At 38.0% G+C, this 21,321-nt stretch overlaps 2 protein-coding genes across 3 annotated transcripts in view; one reads left to right on the plus strand and one right to left on the minus strand.

Annotated features, from left to right (window-relative positions):
- The first annotated feature begins 2,478 nt into the window (after positions 1 to 2,478).
- XPA (XPA, DNA damage recognition and repair factor) lies at positions 2,479 to 19,437 on the plus strand. The gene is made up of 5 exons (XM_012554399.2): positions 2,479 to 2,971; positions 4,446 to 4,551; positions 6,542 to 6,707; positions 7,632 to 7,749; positions 14,081 to 19,437. Exons 1-5 carry the CDS (start codon positions 2,863 to 2,865, stop codon positions 14,227 to 14,229), a joined length of 648 nt encoding a protein of 215 aa, XP_012409853.1. The 5' UTR covers positions 2,479 to 2,862; the 3' UTR covers positions 14,230 to 19,437.
- The window catches only part of NCBP1 (nuclear cap binding protein subunit 1), a 48,817-nt gene continuing 46,415 nt past the window's right edge, over positions 18,920 to 21,321 (minus strand). For both annotated transcript variants that reach the window (XM_004372240.3, XM_023727480.1), the window contains exon 23: positions 18,920 to 19,341. In XM_004372240.3, coding sequence (XP_004372297.1) covers positions 19,228 to 19,341 — 114 coding nt within the window. In that variant the 3' untranslated portion in view covers positions 18,920 to 19,227. The remainder of the gene's footprint in view (positions 19,342 to 21,321) is intronic.

The following is a 21,321-nucleotide window of genomic DNA, read 5'->3' on the forward strand; positions in this document are numbered from 1 at the left end:
GAAAAGGAAAAGAAAACAAACAAACAATTCAAAACAACAAATGAACAAAAGCCCCGGAATCCCACCAGCGTGGCAGCCCAGACCAGGAAGCAGCTCCACACTCGAACGGAGCTCCGCAGCCCCTCAGGAAGAAGCAAAGATGGCGCACGGAGCCTGGTATTTGAGTGAAAGGAGGGGGAGGTGGTGAGAGGTAAGGAAGAAATCAAAAGAAGCAGAAAGAATAGCAACAGCAGCAGCCAACAAATGGCACTCAGAGAGCCAGCTAGTGAGGGCTGGTGGAATCCAAGCAGCCAGTGTTTCTTGGACAAGAGACTGTATCCGCAGGAAATAGAGGGGGCCAAGTGTGGGTGAAGAAGGGTAGGGAGTGGGAAAGCATATATCACAAATTACCGGAGCTCCGCACCCCCTTAGGAAGAAGAAAAGATGGCGCACAGAGCCGGGTATTTTAGCGAAAGGTGGGGGAGGTGGTGAGAGGTAAGGAAGAAATCAAAAGAAGCGGAGAAAAGGGACACCAGCTGCCAACAAGTGGCACTCAGAGAGCTGGCCTGTTCGAGTGTGTGGAATCCAAGCAGCTGGTGTTTCCCGGACAAGAGATTGTGGCCGCGGGAAGCAGAGGGGGCCGAGTGGGGGTGAAGAAGGGTGGGGGGTGGGAAAGCGTATATCACAAATTACTGGTTGTTTTGTCTCCCGCTGGAAGCTCTGTGAAGCCACTTTCTCATACCCCGTTTGCTGGTCTCCGATAGGAGTCTAAGATGGCGGATCCACGCTGCTTTAGCTGGTAGGGGACCTCTGCATGAATCTCTCCTCGTTCTCCGTTCTCTGTCATTTTTCTCACTCCGTTTGGTGCTTGGCTGAGATATTTGATGTTTTAGGGTTTCCGGATTGTTGTTTTCTCTGTTTGGCTTAGTTGTTTGGATCTTTGTGGAGGGACGGCGTGGTACTTCTGCCTAGAGCGCCATTTTGCCAGAAGTCCAAGTTATTTTTAAACCCTCACGTTGTATAGCAGTTTATAATGTATAAAGTGCTTGTCATACTCATTATCTATCTTGATTATAATACATACCTTGAAAGTTAGGTACATCAGGAGGCGTTTTCCCCATTTTCCATGTAGACACATAAACATTGATATATTACCGTGAAAGCTCTTCTCTCTCCAACATACTGGTGCCAGAGGTACTGTCTAAGGCCATGTGGGTCCTTCCCCAACTTTCAACAACATGGCAAGTATAGAGAAAGTAAAGAATTCCTATACCAACTAGACCCAGATCACAAAGAAAACTAGAAAGTAATATAATATTAAGCAGTGTTGGTTATCACTAGTAATGTAGGTCAAAACAGGAAGGTCTTTGCCCTCTTTTTGGGGCAGAAGCAGGGAGCTATTGGGTCTGTGTATCTTGTTTAAATACCCCTGCCCCTTGAAACACTATCCAGAGTCCTAAAAAAGGTTTTTTGCACTTGGGCAAACTCATAATTAAGGAATCTAACTTTTTGCTTGTTAGATATTTTGCAATATTTCCACCTCAGTTTGTTGTTTGCTATTACGATGAATCACTTCTCTTCATGTTCCTCCTACCTCTAAACCCTCAAGGCGGCCCTTAAATAGAAGTTGCCCCAATTTGGTTTATCCTGTTTGCTCCCTGTTAGTTCTGGTTAAGATAGTCCTTTTAAAGTGATTTTAACAGTGCCTGGTACAAAGTTAACATTTAGTAAATATTAGTTATTAGTAGTAGTGGTGTTTTTATGGACTGTCAAAGATGTTGCTCTTTTATACTCTGTAAATCCCTCTCTTTTTTTTAAATAATATTTTACTGAGTTTTTGGTGAAAGTTTATACAGCATGGTTCCCATTTGACATGTATTCCTTAATCTCTTGTTGCACAGAAATAAAATAACAGAGCAGGCCTGAGACTGTTATCCTTACCAAAGCCTGCTTGAAGTTTGGCCCTGTGCCAGCATCTGGGAACTTGGGTTTTGGGAGTGTAAATGATAAAGGTGATTTACACTGCCTAAACTATATAAACAATGTGGTTTATGTGACACAACTGCTTAGACTTCTGGGAGTCTGGAATTTTGGTACATGCTAGGCAGAGGGTGCTTATGTGACCAGGCCTAGTAAAAACCTTGGGTGCTGAGTCTCTAATGTGCTTTCCTGGTAGACAATACTTCACAAGTGTTGTCACAGTGTAATGCTGGCGGAATTAAACACATCCTTTGTCATTCCACTAGGAGAGGACTCTTAGAAACTTGCCTAGTTTCTTCTGGACTTTGCCCATGCACTTTTTCCCTTTGCTGATTTTGCTTTATATCATTTTGCTGTAGTAAATCGTAACCATGAGTATGACTGTTAGAATCAGCTTGTCAACCACCCCCCCCCGCCTCCCCCAGCTGTTACAGTTTTAACTGGGATTACATCGACTCTTTGGATAAATCTGGGGGAGAATTGACATCTTTACAGTATTGAGGCTTCCTATCCATGAACATGGCATATTTCCTCATTTATTTAGATCTTCTCTTGGTAGTGTTTTATAGTTATCACTGTAGAAATTTTACACATCTCTTCTAGGTGTTCGATAGTTCTTAATTCTAATTGTAGATTCCTGTGACTTTTCCACATATATAATTGTATTATCTGTGAATGAAGATGTTTTACTTCTTTCTTTCCAAGGTTTATGTCCCCTACCCCCCACCCCTTGCCTTACTGCACTAGCTGGGACCTTCAGTATAATGTTGAATAGAAGTGATGGTAGTGGACATCTTTGTCTTGTTTGATATATAATAAATTTAAAGAAAGTCCCTGTTTATGTTCAAGGGAACATATGAGTTTACCTAGTTCAGTTGTTGACTATTTTTCCTTTTTGTAGGCATGGTGAATGTAAAAGCAAACCCAAAGGTAATTGACACAGGAGGAGGCTTCCTTTTGGAAGAGGAAGAAGAAGAGGAGCATAAGATTGGACAAGTTGTTCATCAACCAGGTATAGTGTGTTTTTCAGAAAATAGGTTATCTAGAGTTGGTTATTTTGAGTAACATGCATAATTCTTTGCAAACTGATGTTAAATAACACTGCACTTACTTTACGCAGTGAGCAGATTGACTTTATAAAAGTGATAAAGTTTGGCAGTTTTGCTAGTATTTTAAAAATCAAAGAAACACCTATACATATGGAAATGATCAATAATTTAACTTGTGTTTGTGTTTCTGATTGTCTACTGAAGGTTGAAGCTCACTGTTGTTTTATAATAGGTAAGGACAGCAGATATATTGACTGATAGAATAAATACTCAAAATTATCTTGATAGACTGAAATGAGGGACCAGAACTTCATTTAGGTAAATAAAATTTAGGTAAATTCTTGTATTTACATTGGGAGATAAAAAACTGTTTACATAAGATACTATAATCTAAGGTAAATGCAGGATGAGGATACTTTCACACTCTTTGAAAAGATTAAAGAACTGGAAGCTTTATTTGATCGTAAGTTTGATAGACAATAGTGGAATATGACAGTGTGAAAGAATCTGTTCTAGTCTTTAGCTGTACCAACAGACGTGTATTCATTAAGGTAGGTGAGATTCCTGTTCTGCTCTGTGTATCTAAACTATTATATTCAGAAGGTTAGACTTGAAAGATTAGTTTGGATGCCATACTTTAAGAGGAATATTGACAAATGTTTAGTATCCAAAAGAGGGTGGCCAAATTGGAAGCCTGAAATTGACGTATTAGGAACAATTGTCAAAACTGGTTAGGTTTAACTGGGTAAGGCTTCCAGCTGCCTGCAGATGAAGTAAGCCCTCCTTTATGGAAGATAGATTAAACTTAGTGTGATTTGCTTTGGAGAGCAGAACTTGGAACAATGGATGAGAATTACAGTGAGAGACATTTTGGCCCCATGTAGTCCTCTAACTTACATACATTTAGCCCTTTGCCCTTAGGTTTTGGCATGTGTATCTTGTGAGCCTCATAGTGACTCTGAAATGGAGAAACTTCTTAACCATGTGAAATGCTGCCTCAAAATAGCAAAGCATTGGAGGGGTTCAGAGAATGAAAGACCGCCTGACCAGGATACTATAGAATAGAAGCCCTACATTAGGAGGGAAGGTGTTGAATTCAACGATCTTTAGAGTCCCTATGATTATGTATGTGAAGACTCAGTGTAACTATTCTGTAGAATCCTGAATCTGCGGGCTATAAAGCCTATACTTTCATTTGACAGGTCATTCAAGAAATATTTATTGAGAACCTTATTCCTCAGATTATTTCATTTTTTCATTTAAAAACATTTTCTTTAGCTATAGAAGGTTATTTAATCAATGTTTTATTTTGTCTTCTACTTAAATATATTTGTGTTGGGCATAAAGTACATGGTAATAAGTGAATAAAATTGAGGAGAATGTTTTGTTCTAGTTACAGAAAAAGGAAACTTAAAGAATTAATCTTCCTTTCTTTAGGACCTGTTATGGAATTTGATTATACAATATGTGAAGAATGTGGGAAAGAATTTATGGATTCTTATCTCATGAACCACTTTGATTTAGCAACTTGTGATAACTGCAGGTACTTCACTTTGTTTCAGACAATACGATGTTCTTCATTGCTAATGTTTAATGCTTACATATAGGTTTAGGGCAAAACAATAGATCCTTTTGACTTTAGTTTTTCATTAGTGGTTATGATTTTGATTTTTGGCATTTCCGAAAATTTCTGTGGTTTCCATTTTGAGAAAGAAATACGGGAAGTTTCTAGCCTGTGCTTGTCAAACTTACGATACGTCCCATATAGGAAGGATGCCAATGGTCTTGCCTTAGAAATTTCCTTTTCCTTTCAGCTGGCCTGTGGGGTTTTACCATCTCTCAGTAGCAAGTTCCCAGCCCTTCTCTTCACCCCGTTTCTTACTTATCTCAGTGTATGTTAACAGCTTGGTCAGAGGACTGGGGCCTTTAGTTAGAGGAGGGGAGAAAAACCTCTTCACACTCTTTCAGCATGGTTGACCTCTTTACCCTCTCAGCCTACCTCTTTCCATTCCACTTTTGTTCCCCTGGATAGGCAGGGAAGAGAATAGATGAGGAGAAATCACATTCTTCTGTCATTCTTTATCTTCTTTCTTCTTCTCCTAGCCTTTATCCTCTTACTGTATCACCCCAGTAATCCTTCTCCCTCCACATAATTCTGCTCTCCCTGTTGTTTACCTCAGCCAAGTCCTGCGTTGGTGTCCTTCCCAGTTTTAAGTCCTGTGGTTTTGTGATAGGGTCCTCTGCTGGAACCATTGATTTCTCCCCTTCTTGACCTACACCTGCTCTTCCTTCAGTGTTCACCATTTCAGTAAAGACCAGCTTCACTCACTGGCTGTTTCTCTACTACCCCATGTTTAATTCCAAATTCATTTGGCTCTGTCCTCAAACCATACCCTGAATCTGTCTACTTCTCATCTTCTACTCTCATTAGTCTTGGCTGCCATCAGCTCTTGCCTGGGCCAGTGCAGTGGTGTTCTAACTGGTCTCTGGCCCCTTGCTTTTGCACCCCTAGAGTCTTTTCTCCATACAGCAGCCAATCTTTTAAAAATACAAACCAGACCATGCCACTCTTCTGCTCAAAACTCTTTAATGGTTTCTATCCATTTAGAATAAAATTTAATCTCTGCGATGGCTACAAGGCCCTTGTCTACTTCTAACTTTGGCTCCCACTACTTCTCCTCACTTACTTTAAGCATTCTAGTCACACCACCTACTTGCTGTGAGCTTCAGCTGCAAAGCACACTCCTGCCCTGAAGCCTTTGTACTTACTGTTCCTTGTGCTGTGACTGTACTCTAGTTATCCAGAATGCTGTTTGCCTTCTTAAGGGCTGTGCTCAAATATTACATCATCATGGCCTTTTCTGATTACTCAACCTATCTGGAAATTCCTATCCCTTTACCATGGTTTATAGTTCTTTATAGCACTTCTACCTGTGGTTATTTGTTAATTGACTGTCTTTTCCCAACTAGAATGTAAGCTTCATGAGAACAGGGCTTTGTTTATTCTCTGCTCTATTCCCAGTGCCTCAAACCTGGCACATAGACAGGAAACAACTGAATGAGAACTATGTAATTACTATGTCTCTATTTTTATCTTGGCTTTGAAAAAGCTCAGAGCCAACTGGAAACTCCTGCTAGGTGGTTGGAGCTTGCATATTTATATTCTTTATTTCCTGCTCATCTTGACTGTATGCTTTTGTATTCCTTTCTTATTGAGTCTTTGTGCTCATTTACATTTATTCTCATAAGTCATTTCAAATCATTTGTGGCATATGAGGGACTTGAAATAAGTATAAAAAAAATTCTTTAACTGTTAAATGATATGGATCTGCTGTCAATGTAACAGCTTCTCAGAATAAGTAACAGATAAAGTATTTTTTCTTCTAGAATTTTTATGCCCCTAATTTGATCATGAGAGTTGCAGGAAAAAGTATATTTCCCTTTTGGTGCACATGCTACTAGGTTGCTGGACAGTTTGAAAACTTAGTTTAGTAAAAAAATGAATTTATATAATGGACTTAATCTGTTTTCAGAGATGCTGATGATAAACACAAGCTTATAACCAAAACAGAAGCAAAACAAGAATATCTTCTGAAAGATTGTGAATTAGAAAAGAGAGAACCAGCTCTTAAATTTATTGTGAAGAAGAATCCTCATAATTCACAGTGGGGTGATATGAAACTCTACTTAAAATTACAGGTCTCTAATAAGTTGTATTTATTCATTTCAGACTCTGGATCAGGTGAAGTTTTAACAATGAACTAATTATAATTAATTCAGTTGTGCTTATAGAGAGTTAAAAAGATCCTTTTCCTTTGTTGTTTGTCTGTATATGAATCACAGCCATGTATAATGACATTTAACAACATAATGTTTTTTTATTTTACTTTTTAGTGTGGTACTTTGGAACAAATATAATGCTATTGGGTGATGTTAGGAGTGCAGTTCAGACAGTAAAAAAGTTTGGAATAAGCATCAGACCCTGTTCTCCTTTGGGGGTGGGTGTGGGTAGTGGGGGAGGGATTAAAGAAAAAGAAGAAAAATTTCAGGAATTCACAAATACATAAAATCTAATTCCACTTGGGAAACACCCATCTGGAACCCTATCAAATATCCATGTAATTCTAGTATATCTCAGAGCAGAGATCTCAACTGCTGTGCCACCTCTGCAAACGGGTTAAAAGTGTGCCAGGTTCTTTATGCGCTTAGTGCCTGGGGCTGCTGGAGTGCCCAGGCTAGTTACTTTGAGTCACAGCCTCCTGCATCTGTACAAATATAGTAATACTCTATTTGTGCCATTATATTCAAAAGATTGGGAGGCACTGCTTTAGAGCACGGTTTGAATTGAATGTACTAGAAAATCCCATATCTTCAAATAAATAATAGATTCAGAGGGAAAACAACTTTTCTGTTTATAATCTGATTCAGTATATATTTCTTAGATTTAGTCAGATGTTATTAGAATTGTTTCTTATCATTAATATTTAAAATCTTCTAAATTTCAAATATTTATAAATTTGTACTTGAGTTAGATAATTATTTGACACCTGTGGATTTAATAATTATAACTTTATAATATTTTTCAACTTTGAATCACAACTAAATATGGATTCTGTGTTGTAGATTGTGAAGAGGTCTCTAGAGGTTTGGGGTAGTCAGGAAGCATTAGAAGAAGCAAAGGAAGTTCGACAGGAAAATCGGGAAAAAATGAAACAGAAGAAGTTTGATAAAAAAGTAAAAGGTAAGTGGCTACATTTTATATCATGACAGACTGCTTTACCACTTTTACCACTTTGCAAAAAGCATTCAGCTAAGTTCTTCCTGTGTGAAGAAGATATATTGGGATGTGGTTTTTGAGTTTGGGGATAAAAAAAGGTAAAGTTTGCCCTCAGAAGGTTGGTGTTTGAGGCTGAGTCTAGACCTCACAGTACTGCATTTCTGAAAAGCACGTAAGCCATCATCTTAAAATGAGTCATGTTTTTATCTAGAAACAATGTTAGGATTGGGATGGTATTCCTGGTCAAGGATTTGGCACTGATTAAATCTTAAATATGACCAACAGTGTTATAAAAAGCAAAGATACTCACCAGCACACCTCTCTAATTGTTTAAATTGAAAATATCTTAGTCATCTAACTTTGCAGCTAGGAGGGACCTTCTGGCATTAGCTAGTTTAATCACTCTTATTATATATATGAATAAAAGACTTAGAAACGTGGACTGAGTTGTTAAATAGTGGAAGAGTTGAGACTGGAACTAGACTTTCTTGACTGTAAGTCTATATTTTTACATTCATCTCTCCATCCATGCATCTGTCTATCCATCCAGCTGTCCATTCCTTTGCCTATCTATCTATCCACTCATTTGTCCATGCATCACCCATCTGTCCATATATGCATATGTCTGAGTCAGTTCTGTCCATCCATCCATCCATCCAGTATTTAATAAGTGTCAGCTATTTGCCAGGCACTGTATATATAGAGCCCTTGTGGTGCAGTGGTTAAGAGCTGGGCTGCTAAGCAAAAGGTTGGCAGTTCGAACCTACCAGCTGCTCCTTGGAAACCCTATGGGGCAGTTCTACTGTGTCTTATAGGGTCGCTATGAGTTGGAATTGATGGCAGTGGGTTTGGTTTTTTTTTCTGCTAACATAAATATTGTCACAGTTTGTCAGGGGAGAAAGACAAGTAAACTTAAAATCCTAACAGTGTGATAAGTACTAAGATAGTGATGAACATAGGGTGCTATAGGAGCACAAAGGGCACTTTCTGCTGTATCATGAATCCCTAAAAAGAGTCTTAAAAAGGAGGCATAAATGTTCTTCATGCATTAATTATATAGAATCCTAGTGTGGTGTAAAGTACAGAGAGATATATACACACATACATATATATGTATAAATTGATCAATTTAACATGAATGCTATAGATATAATAAATGATTTTGCTTATAATTTTAGAATTTTAAGAGTTTTTTGGAGGTTGAATGAGATAGCTCAGATGTCTTAAAAAACAAAACAAAAATGAAAAAAAGAATTGAATGTAAGCCTCATTGTGAGGGGATTTGCCCACCCCTACTCCCCTCCCCCTTTTTCAGTACAAAAATGCAGTACAGAAAAGGTAAAAACTTCCATGTTTCTACTACCAGAGACAACTCTTCCAAGGAGTGGGATTGCTGGATCGTATGATACTTCTACGAGACAACTCTTATTAACATTTTAATGTCTGTTCTTCCAAATTCTTTTCTATGGATATACCCTTTTTAATATTTTTATAAAAATAGAAGTACATTGTCAAGTTTATCAAGAGTTTATCAAGACAAGCCCATGATAAATATCCTCAGACACATCTTTGTATAGTTAACTTATCAATTCCTGAATCAGAGGGTATGCACACTTTTAAAGCTTTGTATAGAAGTTTCCTACAGTAAAGTGTTACGTAAGAACATTTCATTGAAAATCTTTCCAAACTTAGCCACTGCTGTGTCACAATATTCAAAGATATTAGCGAGGACCAGTTGAGAGGATTTGAGAAGACTCTTCCTGAATTTTGCCCCTTTAATTTTTTCAGTGTTCTACCCTAGCCCTTCCTCTCTGCCAACAGATGAAGTAACCAAAAGGCATCTTAAGGGATGTGAAAGAGGAGGGCATATTTGTTTTTACTGACCTCAGCTACCTGAATCGCCTTAACTTTTCCCTCCCTGCTGCCTCCTTAAACCACTTTCCTGTGGCATCTTGATGCAGACAATATGTGGGTAAAGGAATAAAGGATTAGGAATTTATGTTTGCGAAGTGACAAATATTTTAAAACAGGAGCACTATCTAATTTTTTCTTACTGTTTCTGTAGTCTGATCAAGATGTCATCTAACGGTGACCAACTATAATTTGGCTAAAGGATAAGAGATTATGACATCTGTTTAATTTCATTATGCTTTTTACTATAAAAATTCAATTAATATAGCATATTTATTAAATATTAGTATGAACAGAACTTTTTTTTTTTTAGGTTTACACAATTCTCATAGGTTTTTAAAAAAAGAATTACAAATTCAGATATAACTGGCTGTATTTTTCACTATATTAAATTGCTACTATTAATCATTATAAACTACTATGAATTTTCCTCATCCTTGAAGTTTGAATTTGCCCTGAAGTTTTTTAGAGTAAGAAATAACCTTTTTAGGACTGGTTTATTTATTTCATTTCTTGTTTAGATGAAGCATGTCTTTTAAGTGGTATATTTTCCAGGTCCCTAACCCTACTTATCTAAGAATGTTTTTCTGTTGCCTTTTGCATATGAAATCCTGAGTTCTCTCTCTCAATTCTGTAATGTTTACTCCACTATCTTCTGGTGTTTAATGTGCAGAGGTCAATGTGATGCTTTAATTATGGCTTCTTCTTGTTGATTTAATTTAGAGGTTGGTGGATATGTTCCTGTCCTCCTGGCTAGGCCACAAAGGGCTGAGAGTGAAGTAGACACTGTAGAGATTAGAAACAAGGAGTTTACTGTGCAGCTTGCTAAGAAGGCGCAGAACAGAGAGGAGTAAAAGCAAGTCTAAAAGTTTTTTAGTTGAAAAGTAATTGGAACCTGATTCCTCTTGGTCTTCTGATTTTGATCCACAAAGAAGCTGACACAAATCTTACCTCTTTATGGAAACATAAGAGATTCCATTTACCTGCTTTTAGATTATGATATTTTACTTTAGCGATTTGAGAATTTATCTTAAAAAGTTAAAGTATAACTGTTTTTACACAGTATTGTATGATTAGCCTGAATTTTTGGTAGGAAAAATAGAAGTTTTGAAAATTTTTATTTGTTACACATATGTATCAACAGACCTTAGTGGGGATTCTGGGATATAATTAGTGGTACTTCGTATGTACCACTAAATACTTAGGGTAGGCTTGTAGACCGGGGCAAGAAAAAAAATCCATAATACCTACCAAAAATTCAGACACACTCAATGATTCAGAATGCCTCCCTTAATAAAAACACATGGTATCAACAAAAAATTCAAAGCCGAAAATAATTGGGTCACCAAGGGGTTAAGGAATAACTATTAAATTTTCAGTGTGCTAATGATATTGTGATTATGTATTTAATAAAAGTCATTATCTTTCAAGATTTAAAAAAAAGTATAAATAGTATAAAGTATATTAAGTAGACAAAGTGCAAGAGAAAGAATTTTCCTGTCAGTGATTTCTGGCTGTTAAAGAACTCTTAGATCCAAGAAGGCAAAAATAGTAACAGTGGCATCACTGCTGCTCAGTTTAACTGAACTTCAAAGAATACAGTATACTTTGGCCTTGATATTGGATGTGAACTTTCAGTTGGTGCAGATACAGTATTTTGGGTCTGTAACCTCCTTTCTATAAACAAGGTAGAGATAAGGCCTTTCTTTAAAGTTATACTCTGCTTTCTCTTAGTATTGGTAGGGGCTACCATTTTTAAAAAAGGGAAATAAATTAATCTTCATTATTTATTACTATGCACCCCCCTCAAAAAAAAAAAAAAAAAAAAAAAAGACGGGTAAGAAAATAACATCTTTGGGCTCCTTACTAAGTTTGTGGACATTTTATATCTAGGACCTGTGGTTAGTACTTAATGACTGCCCTGGGGCTCGTCTCAGGAGAGTTTGGGGGACACAATTCTGTTACTTTGCTTCATTTTATGGAATAGAAGATAAAAAGCAAAGATTCTTATGTTATTGTCTTTGCCTATTGCTTTTTTTCCTCAAGTTAAAAGGGGGTCTCGTAAGTTAATACTTCCCACCCTCCTGTCAAGTCTTTAAAGTATCTAGTCTCCCTCCGACCTTCCTAATAAAGTTTACATTATAAGCAGCATCGCACTTGCTTCTTTGAATACAGGCTGCCTCTTTTGTACAATTAACATATTAAATCAAATAAAGTTGGTGGTATAAAATTGTTTTCACTGAAACAAGGACTTAGGGGAAAACTTTGGGTAAAAATATAAGCAGTCCCTGAAGATATCAGTAGCAAAACTATATATAATTAATAACCTTGAGTTCACAATGATACATTCAATTCTAATTTAAAACTGCAGGGTTCATTTTATTTCCCCCTTCCCTTATTTGTAACTCCTGTCTCTGACAGTGAGAAACCTACTCTCATTGTCCTTAGTAGTTATTTGATCATTGTCAGTGTAAACCTTAGTGTTCAGTTATGACCAATTATTGTTAGAAAGTTAAGACTTTTGCTGTAAGTAAATGAGTCAGAATTGACAGCAATAGGTTTATTCTTTTAGTGTTAATAATTTTTATTACCCCTCTTCTTAAGTGTACTTAACGCTTAAATTAGGCAGAGAAGTTAGTTTATCAGTGATTGGGCTGCAGTCAGATTTTGAAGAATTTTCTCAGTGGGGCAGTAAAGTGGCCAGGATACCTTACTTCAGAACAAGGCCGAAAATCAAGTAGGTGCTGGAAATCAGACAGGAAACATCTTCCTACCATTTATCTGAATCCATGAGCCATCCATGCAGTCTGGCCAGCATCTTACTTGATTTATCTTTTATTTAGAAAATGTTCCAGGGTAAAGTAAAATAAAGGGACAGAGAACATTACAGATACATCTCAAAGAATCAGAGATCTTCAGTATACAAGAGATTGACAGGAATAAAGATTAGAGTTTGGATGAACATGATTTCCCTCCCACGTTGTGAACTTATCTAGAGGTGTATACATTGAAGCTTGAAAATAATAATTTAAAAGAAAGTGCTTTTCATACTGGAGGTACGAAAAAGGCATTACTGCTTAGTGGTTAAGCACATGGACTAAGCCTCTGCCATCAACTAACTGCTTGACCTTGGGCAATTTATATAACTTCTCATCTATAAAACTGGGGTGACAGTCATACTTATCTCCCAGGGCTGTGAGGATTAGACTTTATGTATATAAAATGCTTACAGCAGTGCCTGATACATAGCCGTGTGTGTTTGCTTATCCTCACAAGCTAAGAAAGGGTGAAAATACAAAGATTCAAATAATATTTTGATATTGACATAGATTATAGGTCTAAAGTGGATTAAGAAAAATCTGTGATTTTTTGGTATACATTGATTTTTATGGTTCAGAGATTATAGATGATAGCTATCATACTCTTCTTGAGGTGGTCTGGTGCCTCCACCAAAGAGTGCTGGGCTGGATGGGTCATTGGTCAGGATAGAAACGTAAACAATTAGTGTTGCTTTTTTTCATTCAAGTAGAAACTGAGGAGTTATCCGTTTGTTCATTTCCAACTAACACTATGCATTTGGTTTCCTGGGTAATAATGCAATAAGAACTTTTAAAATGTGACTGACTTAGTTACTTTTCAAAGCATACACATAGCTCTTTTTCAAGATGACATTTTAACATGATGTAGTAGAGAAAGCTCCAATCATTGGAATAAGGTGACCTAGGTTCACAAGCTTTGTCAGTTTTCTCACCTGCAAAATAAAGTGAAATAAAAACCCTGTGGTTCTTTCCAGCTCTTAATATTCTGTGATTCTTTTATTTAGGTTATGCTTTCTAAAAATTTTTAGCAACTCTCCTAAAATGGTGCTGTCATTTTATAGGATAAAGAACTTAAGAGACTTAAGGTCAAGTGCACGAGCAGTTTTTCCGAGACATCAGCATAGTGGCAGAGTTCTTGGCGTTTTTTTTGCAAGCAAAGCTTGTCATGCCTCTTAGATAGAAGTAGCTCCCGGTTTATACAAATAGAATTTTAAAATGCTCCTTTTCTTCAGTCATTTCAGCTGACTCTCCTGTTGCAGCAACCCATTTTCTGCAGTCAGCTGCCTGAACACACCATGTTCTGTTAACTCATCTCCCTCACTTCTGTTGGTTCTCTTTTGCTATCCCTTTAACCCCATTCTGAGTCTCCCATTTCATACTACTTCAACATTAACTTAATGATTTCACAGGCCACGCCAGAAAGGTAAGAAAGTAAGTTTGCCAAGTTCTTGTATAATCAGTTTTGATCATTATCTATTTATAGATATAGATGAAAGCCTGATGGATTTATTTTGGGATTTAGCTGAATACCACCACTGAAAAACTGACTTTTACTTTTATCTTAGAATTGCGGCGAGCAGTTAGAAGCAGTCTGTGGAAAAGGGAAACAGTTGCACATCAACACGAGTATGGACCAGAAGAAAAAATAGAAGATGACATGTACCGGAAGACTTGTACTGTGTGCGCCCATGAACTGACTTATGAGAAAATGTGATTTTTAGTTCAGTGATCTGTTTTACACTATTTTATATTTAAATAAAGGAAATTTAGATTGGTCCTAGGGAGTATGAACTCAAAATAATTTTAAATTCTATTCAGAATTCACCTAAATGTAGAAGTCTTTGTAGATGAAATACTGTATAGTGCTTCAGTAATAAGTTATGTACATTATGGCCTAAGAACAAGTTTCAGTTAAGGCTCAGGTTCGTTGTGGGCAGAATGTTGGGTCTATGATTGCTGTTTCTGTAATGGGTGAGGAGCTGAATGGTGTAGAGTATGTTCAAAAGTGGTAGGATAGAGCTATGAATTGAGGGAATAAGAGATAAGTGCAGACTCTAGACTGCTAGGGTAGGAGGAAGAGCTTTAAATAAAGGCAAAAGCTGGCTGAACTGGACTCCTGCGACAGCGTTAGCTGTGCTGGCGGAATAAAAGCTGTTTAAAAGATTACCACCTAGAAGTTGGGTAAACAGGAAACCACATCCTGTCAGCAGAAAGTAAGGTTAGAACAACCCCTGAATTACCACTTCCTGCTTAGTGTTTTTCTAGTCCCTTTCCGCTTCTTACAGGCTCCGCATGTGCAGAACAAAGTATGACCGCTGTTTGACTTCTCTTGGCCCACCAAAGGGGGCAAAGTAGTACAGAAGATCAGTGTGCCTGGCCATATCCCATAATAAGTGATGTCAAGGGCTGCTGAGGGGATTTCATCTTGAATATCAGCAGGTTCCATCTTGGATTCCAGATGCGTGTGCAACCTAATTAGTACGCATTGCCATTCCGCAAAGTACCCACCCCTTCATAGAAACCCTGAATATTCATTGCTCTATTGTCTCTACCGCACTTATATAAGTCCTAGCCTTGCTTCCCCCTTTGAGTCATTCTTTTGGAGCAGCATGAACCCCCACTGACTCCTTTTACTTGTTACAAGTAAAATAACCCTGTTAGAGCCAAACCCCAAATCATCTCCTCTGTGTATTCTTACAAGAGAAAGACAAGGACCCATGGAGTCTGGAGGGCCTCTGTGCTCTCAGCGGTAACACTATCCCAAGAAACAAACAGGGATGGTGGTATACCCCTGTACCTCAGAGGCTGCGTCAGGTCTTCTAGGGAATTTTTTCCCAAGACTATGGAGGGAGTGGGGAGCTATTGCTGGGAGAAGTCATGACAAGTACCTGGAACAAAAAAATGACTTGTGGGAGTCTAGTCATGTTTTCAGACATTAGTGTCTAGGCAGCCCTTTTCAAATACTGGATTAAAATGGAAAGACAGCTACTGTCAAGGTTAAATATCTGATTGTTGACCAAAGAAAGTACTCATAAGTTTTATCATCACCACCACTAACATTTACTGGATTACCAACATTTACCACATGCCAGGTAAGCACTATGCTAAGTGCCTCACAGGTATTCTCATGCAATCCTGAGGAGACAACTTGCTTTTGTACTTATTTAGCACTTACTAAGGGAAGGAAGTGACATCACCTCACATCACTCCAAGCATTTGGATCAAGTTTAGCTGATCAAATTTCCCTGTATCTTGTAAAAAGAATTACAGAGTAGTTACAGCTAGTAAATAATAGGATTTGATCCCATGTGCTTGACTATAGGGACTATGTATTTTTTTTGACAAAAATTCAAGTTAAAACTAGGTATTTTCAAGTTGTTCTTTAATAAACTCTTTATCCTACTGCTACAAATATAAGTAGGACGTTTATACATTTTTATCTTTCAACCAGCTGTTGATTATTTTTGGAGAAAGGCAAAAGTCAAAATAAGTCAAATGAGAACAATCAGGTTAGAGACTGTAATTACTTTATGTAAGTATTCAATGCAGAAATGTTTAATATGTTTTTCAAGTGCTGATTCTGAACAGGGACAGAAAATATTCCCTGGGACAAAAAAGCTTCCATCTTGATGACAGAATAACAACTAGGGGTTTGGGCTGTACTGAGGAAGGGATGAGCTCTTGAGCCAGATGGTTCAAATTCCACTTACTGGCTGTGGACCTTGGGCAAATTACTCTAGGGGCCTGTTTTTATCTGTAAAGTGGGCAGGACTACTGTGAAGAATAAATATGGTGAGTTTATAGCACCTGGCACTAATAGCCACCAGTTATTGAGCACATATTAACATCAAGACCAATATATTTAGTTTTGTCTAGTTGAGGTATGTTTCTATTCATGCTTTACCACCATCAATTTTAGACAATCCTGGTTTCCAGATATCACTGACAGCCCAATCTGCTTTACCCATGTTGGCAAGGTCTTTCCTTGTCTTTCATTTTCAGATGTAATTATACATCAGTAAATTATACAAACCGCTGCTAAATTCTTTCCAGGAAAACAAAAAACAAAAAAATTATCTTCATTTTAATCGCTGCATGAATAATTCCTGGAGGGGAGATGTGGAATCAAGGAAAACAGAGTATATATTCACTTTATCAAAAGCATATTAAATGGCATCAGTACATTTAACGGAATATTGATTTATTGCAAGGTGACGTGTAGTGACGTGCCATCCTTTTGTCTGTGCGAGTTTCATTACTGGGGAAAGTAACTGTTGAATGTTTGCTCTTATACTTTTATTTCTTCCAAATTCAATCCCTATTTCAGTTTTTCCATAGGTATAGGTTCAGACTGGGATAGAGCAGGTCACATCAGTAGAAGAACAGTTGTTAGGAGTAACCATTACACATGAAGAGAGGATCCAAGAAAAAAGGAAATGAAAACCTACAAATCCCTCTAGAATTTGGATCAAGTACAACTAGCCAAACTTTGCAATACATTGCAAAAGGATTATAATGCAGGTTAGGCTCAAATTAAAAGTTGTCAACAACTTAAATGATTATCTTTTGATTCTCTGAGGACAGGAGCCATTTCTAAGTAACTACATAGTTTGTGCTGTGCTTACGCAATGGGAAGGAGGGACATATAAACAAAAGAACATTTAGCCAAGAACCTGGGTTTTAGTCCCCTTTCTGCTAGTAACCTACCATGCAACTTTGATCTTGTGAATAATTATTTCTTGTCTTAGATGGTATGGTATTTAAAAATCTTAGGAATTCCCATCTATTGAGTGGACTATATTCTGTAGCCAATCGAATGTATGGTAAACCAAAAAGACCATATATGGAAAATGCTTAATGCATCATAAGCTTATAATGTATTGAGTAAAAGAAGATACGTATGTTGGAAGCAAACAAAAATACTACCAGTAGTTGTGGGATTACTGGTAAAGTTTCTCTAAAGCTTAATGAAAGAAGTAAAAAAATTCTAGAAATCTGGAATGTCAGATAATCCCTTACACTTATATATTGTTTTACAAAACAGTCTCATATCTTATTTAAGCCTCAAAACCATGTAGGAATTAGTAGTTACTGGGACCAGATTTCATAGAAACAAAATTCAAACCCACATCTAATTCCAAGTATAGTTTTAGTCAGTCTGGCTACCCCAAGTTCCACTTCAACCTGTATACGACCTTCAGAGGCTAGGAGAAATGATTGGATGCTCTAAGCAGGGCTTGGAACCAGTTCATTCTGGTTTGAACCCCTGCTGATAATTTACCTTTTTAACAAGTTCCCAAGCAATGCTAATGCTGCTGGTTAGGGACCAGTTCTGAGAACCACTAGTAGAGCAGTGATTCTCAAAATTTATTATACATAAGAATAAACTGGGGATCTTGTGAAAAATGTAGATTCTGAATCAGGATACAGTTACGAACGGCTGACTTATAGACAACTCGTACTTGCTCTTTTCTGTTATGTAAATTTGCCCTCACTATGAAACACCAACTCCTACTTGCAACAAATTCTTCATCACAATCACCTTCACTTGCTGCACGTACAGCTTTTAAATCATTGAAAAGGCTAGAGCCTTTTCTTGCACTAAAGGCTAAATGATAACTGTATGCACCTGTTCCAACTTCCCTAAAAATGTGACTTAACAGTTAGGAACTGATCTCATTCATAACCCAGGGACTGCATGCATCTGGGGTGGAAATGCAAATTCTCAGCAAACCGGTTAGAAGCTCTGGCTCTAATACCAAAAAAAAAAATACCACCTAAAAACCAAACCTATTGCTGGACCCTATAGGACAGAGTAAAACCGCCCCATAGGGTTTCCAAGGCTGTAATCTTTATGGAGACAGACTGCCACATCTTTCTCCCATGGAGTGGCTGGTAGGTTCAAACTGCTGACCTTTTGGTTAGGAGCTGACCACTTGAACCACTGTGCCACCAGGGCTCTGGCTCTAAGACAGTGGTTCCAAAACTTGTCTGCCCATTGGAATCACCTGGGGAGCATTAAGGACTACTGTATTGATGTCTGCGTCCCACTTGCAGAGATGGTGGTTTAATTTTTAAAATAGTTTTTAGAAGATTCCCAGGTAATTCTAATATTCAGACAAATTTGGGAACAACTGCTCTTAAGTAGTTATATACTAACAAAGTGTCATACTACTTGAAAATACTCTGAAAACAAAATTTCAAGTGAAGATAAATACATCTTCAGTAAGAAATTACCAATTTTAAAGTAGACTGATGATAAATCATGAAATACTAAAGTTTAAAAAACATAGTTTTATTCAGCCATGTTAGGTTATCCATGAGATGTGAAAAGCTATGCTACTTGGTAATAAATCCACCAGTTCTATACATTACTTTGTAAGCTTGACCTCTAGTGTTTGACATACTTCAAATCAGTTTTTTTTTTTTTAATGCCTTAAGAAGAGAAAATACCAAATTAGTCAGAAAAGCTGTACCGTCACATATAAGACATCTCATGGTCAGCGTCACATTACTGTCATTAGAAAATCATTTGCTTTTTAGGGGCAATTAAAGGTAATCAACTTAATGATCCTCACTGTCCTCCTCCCCCTTTGTTTCATTTATTAAGTGAAAGGATACTACAAGAAAGCAAGCATTCAAACCATCAAAAACAAGACAAATTATTTTAAGATATTAAAAAAAATTCTTGACATGAGGGTAAAAATGACCCTTAGGCCTGCAGGGCACAGAATTGCTGGAACACAGCCAGGATATGAGGGTCTAATTCAGCAGTGAAGAGGAGGTTCTCCAGGGTCACCATGTACTGCTGGATTATTTGGTGATGCTGTGGACAGAGAAAAGGCTGTTTAGTCAGGAGAAAGAGCACATAAGCAATCTTACAGAACACTTCCTTCAGTAGGGAGGAAAAAAAAAAAAAAAAGTGGTTCATGCTGATAGAAATAACAGGCCCCTGAAAAGCTTCAACATGAAGAAAACAAGAAAAAAAACGGTATTTAAAAGCTTTCTTAAAAATCCAGTTCCAAACTTCCGGTCAACATGGCGCTATAGTCAGAAGCACCACGCCGTCCCTCCACAGCAAAGATCAGAAAAACTAAGTCAAACAGAGTCACATGTCAGTCCTGAAACCCTAAGCATCAAATGAAGAGACAAAGAACTCAGTCAAGCACCAAAAGGAATAGGAAACTGACTGAGAACAGACAGCAAGGAGAAATAACGCAGAGGTCCCCTATCAGCTACTGCAGCACAGATCTGCCATCTTGGACTCCTATCAGAGATCAGCGAACAGAGGGTATGAGAAAGCAGCTTCACAGAGCTTCCAGCAGGAGACAGAACAACTGGTAACCATAGGCTTTCCCACCCCCCACCCTTCTTCACCCCAACTTAGCCTCTTCTGCTTCCTGCAGCCAGGCTCTTGGCCGGGAAGAACCAGCTTCACCCTGGTGTTGCTTGGATTCCACCCGCCAGCACTGGCTGGCTTCCTGAGCGCCTTTTGTTGGTTGCTGGTGTTGCTTTTCCCCTTCTTTAGATTTCTTCTTTACCTCTCACCACCTCCCCCTCCTTTCAAATACCTGGCTCCGTGCACCATCTTTGCTTCTTCCTGAAATGCTGCGAAACACCGCTCTACTGTGAAACTGCTTCCTGGCCCGTGCCGCTATGCTGGTGGGACCCCCGGGGCTTTTTTGTTTGTTTGCTATGATTTATTCTGTTTTGATTTGTTTTTTTCTTTTTCTTTTCTTGGCTTGGGAGCCCCTTCTAGCCAGGCAGTACCGTGTGGCTTGGAAGCTATTCCCTTACTCTGAGCAGATGCACAGGGACATCCCTGGGGGCATTTCTTTTTCCTTGTTTTCTCCTCTCTCTTATCCCCTTTTTATATTTCTTCATTTCCAGTTTCTCGATTTATTCATTTTCTTTCTTTTACCTTTTTTTTTTTATTTTTGTTTTTCCCCATTTCTCAGTCTCTCATCTCTCCACTCCAATAGCAAGCTCCCTTAGCACTCTTTTTTGTGTGTATGTTTTGGCTCCTGTTCCTCTCTCCTCTCTCTCATCTTTCCCATACCCATCTTAGCTCCACACATCACAATCTACCCCCTCCTTCCTGCCTACCTGCACTGTGTGCTGAACATCACACTCCCCAGCAGCACAAGCACGGCGTACTGGAACCTGGCCTGCAATGATTCCCAGTCCACACTGTCAGCCCTGGTACACACCATGAACAACCCATCCCAGCAACTCTCCTTCAGCTGGACCTGCTCTGCTGTACCATACCTCAGTGACTGACCCTGCCCATTGGAGAAGGAGGTGAAAAGTATCCTGCCCACAGACGAGCAAACAACAAACAATGCGTAGCCCACTGCTCAGACATAACCAAATAAAACAAAAAAGCAGGATGAAACAAACAAATCTACAATCAATAAATGAGGAAAATAACCATTGAATGCCCCGAAGACAGCAGACAATATCAAAACATTTACAAAAACAGGACAGGATGGTTCCAGTAAGCATCCAAAATAAAACACCAGAAGACCTTCCAGTAGAAGAAAAGGCACTAGACCTAACTGATAGGGAATTCAAATCTCTAATGTTCAGAATTATCTAAGAGTTGAAGCAAAAAGCAGACAAACATGAGGAAAAAACAGACAAATTCATGGAAAATACAGACAAAAAAATAGAAGAATTCAAGAAAATAATATAGGAACAAAATGCTAAAATAAATTCACAACTAGAAATCATACAAAAACAACAATTAGAAATCCAAAAGATAAATAACAAGATTTCAGAAATGGACAGTGGCATAGAAGGGCTG

The sequence above is a fragment of the Trichechus manatus genome, unplaced genomic scaffold (assembly GCF_000243295.1).
Source record: "Trichechus manatus latirostris isolate Lorelei unplaced genomic scaffold, TriManLat1.0 scaffold00016, whole genome shotgun sequence".
NCBI classification, from domain to species: Eukaryota; Metazoa; Chordata; class Mammalia; order Sirenia; family Trichechidae; genus Trichechus; species Trichechus manatus.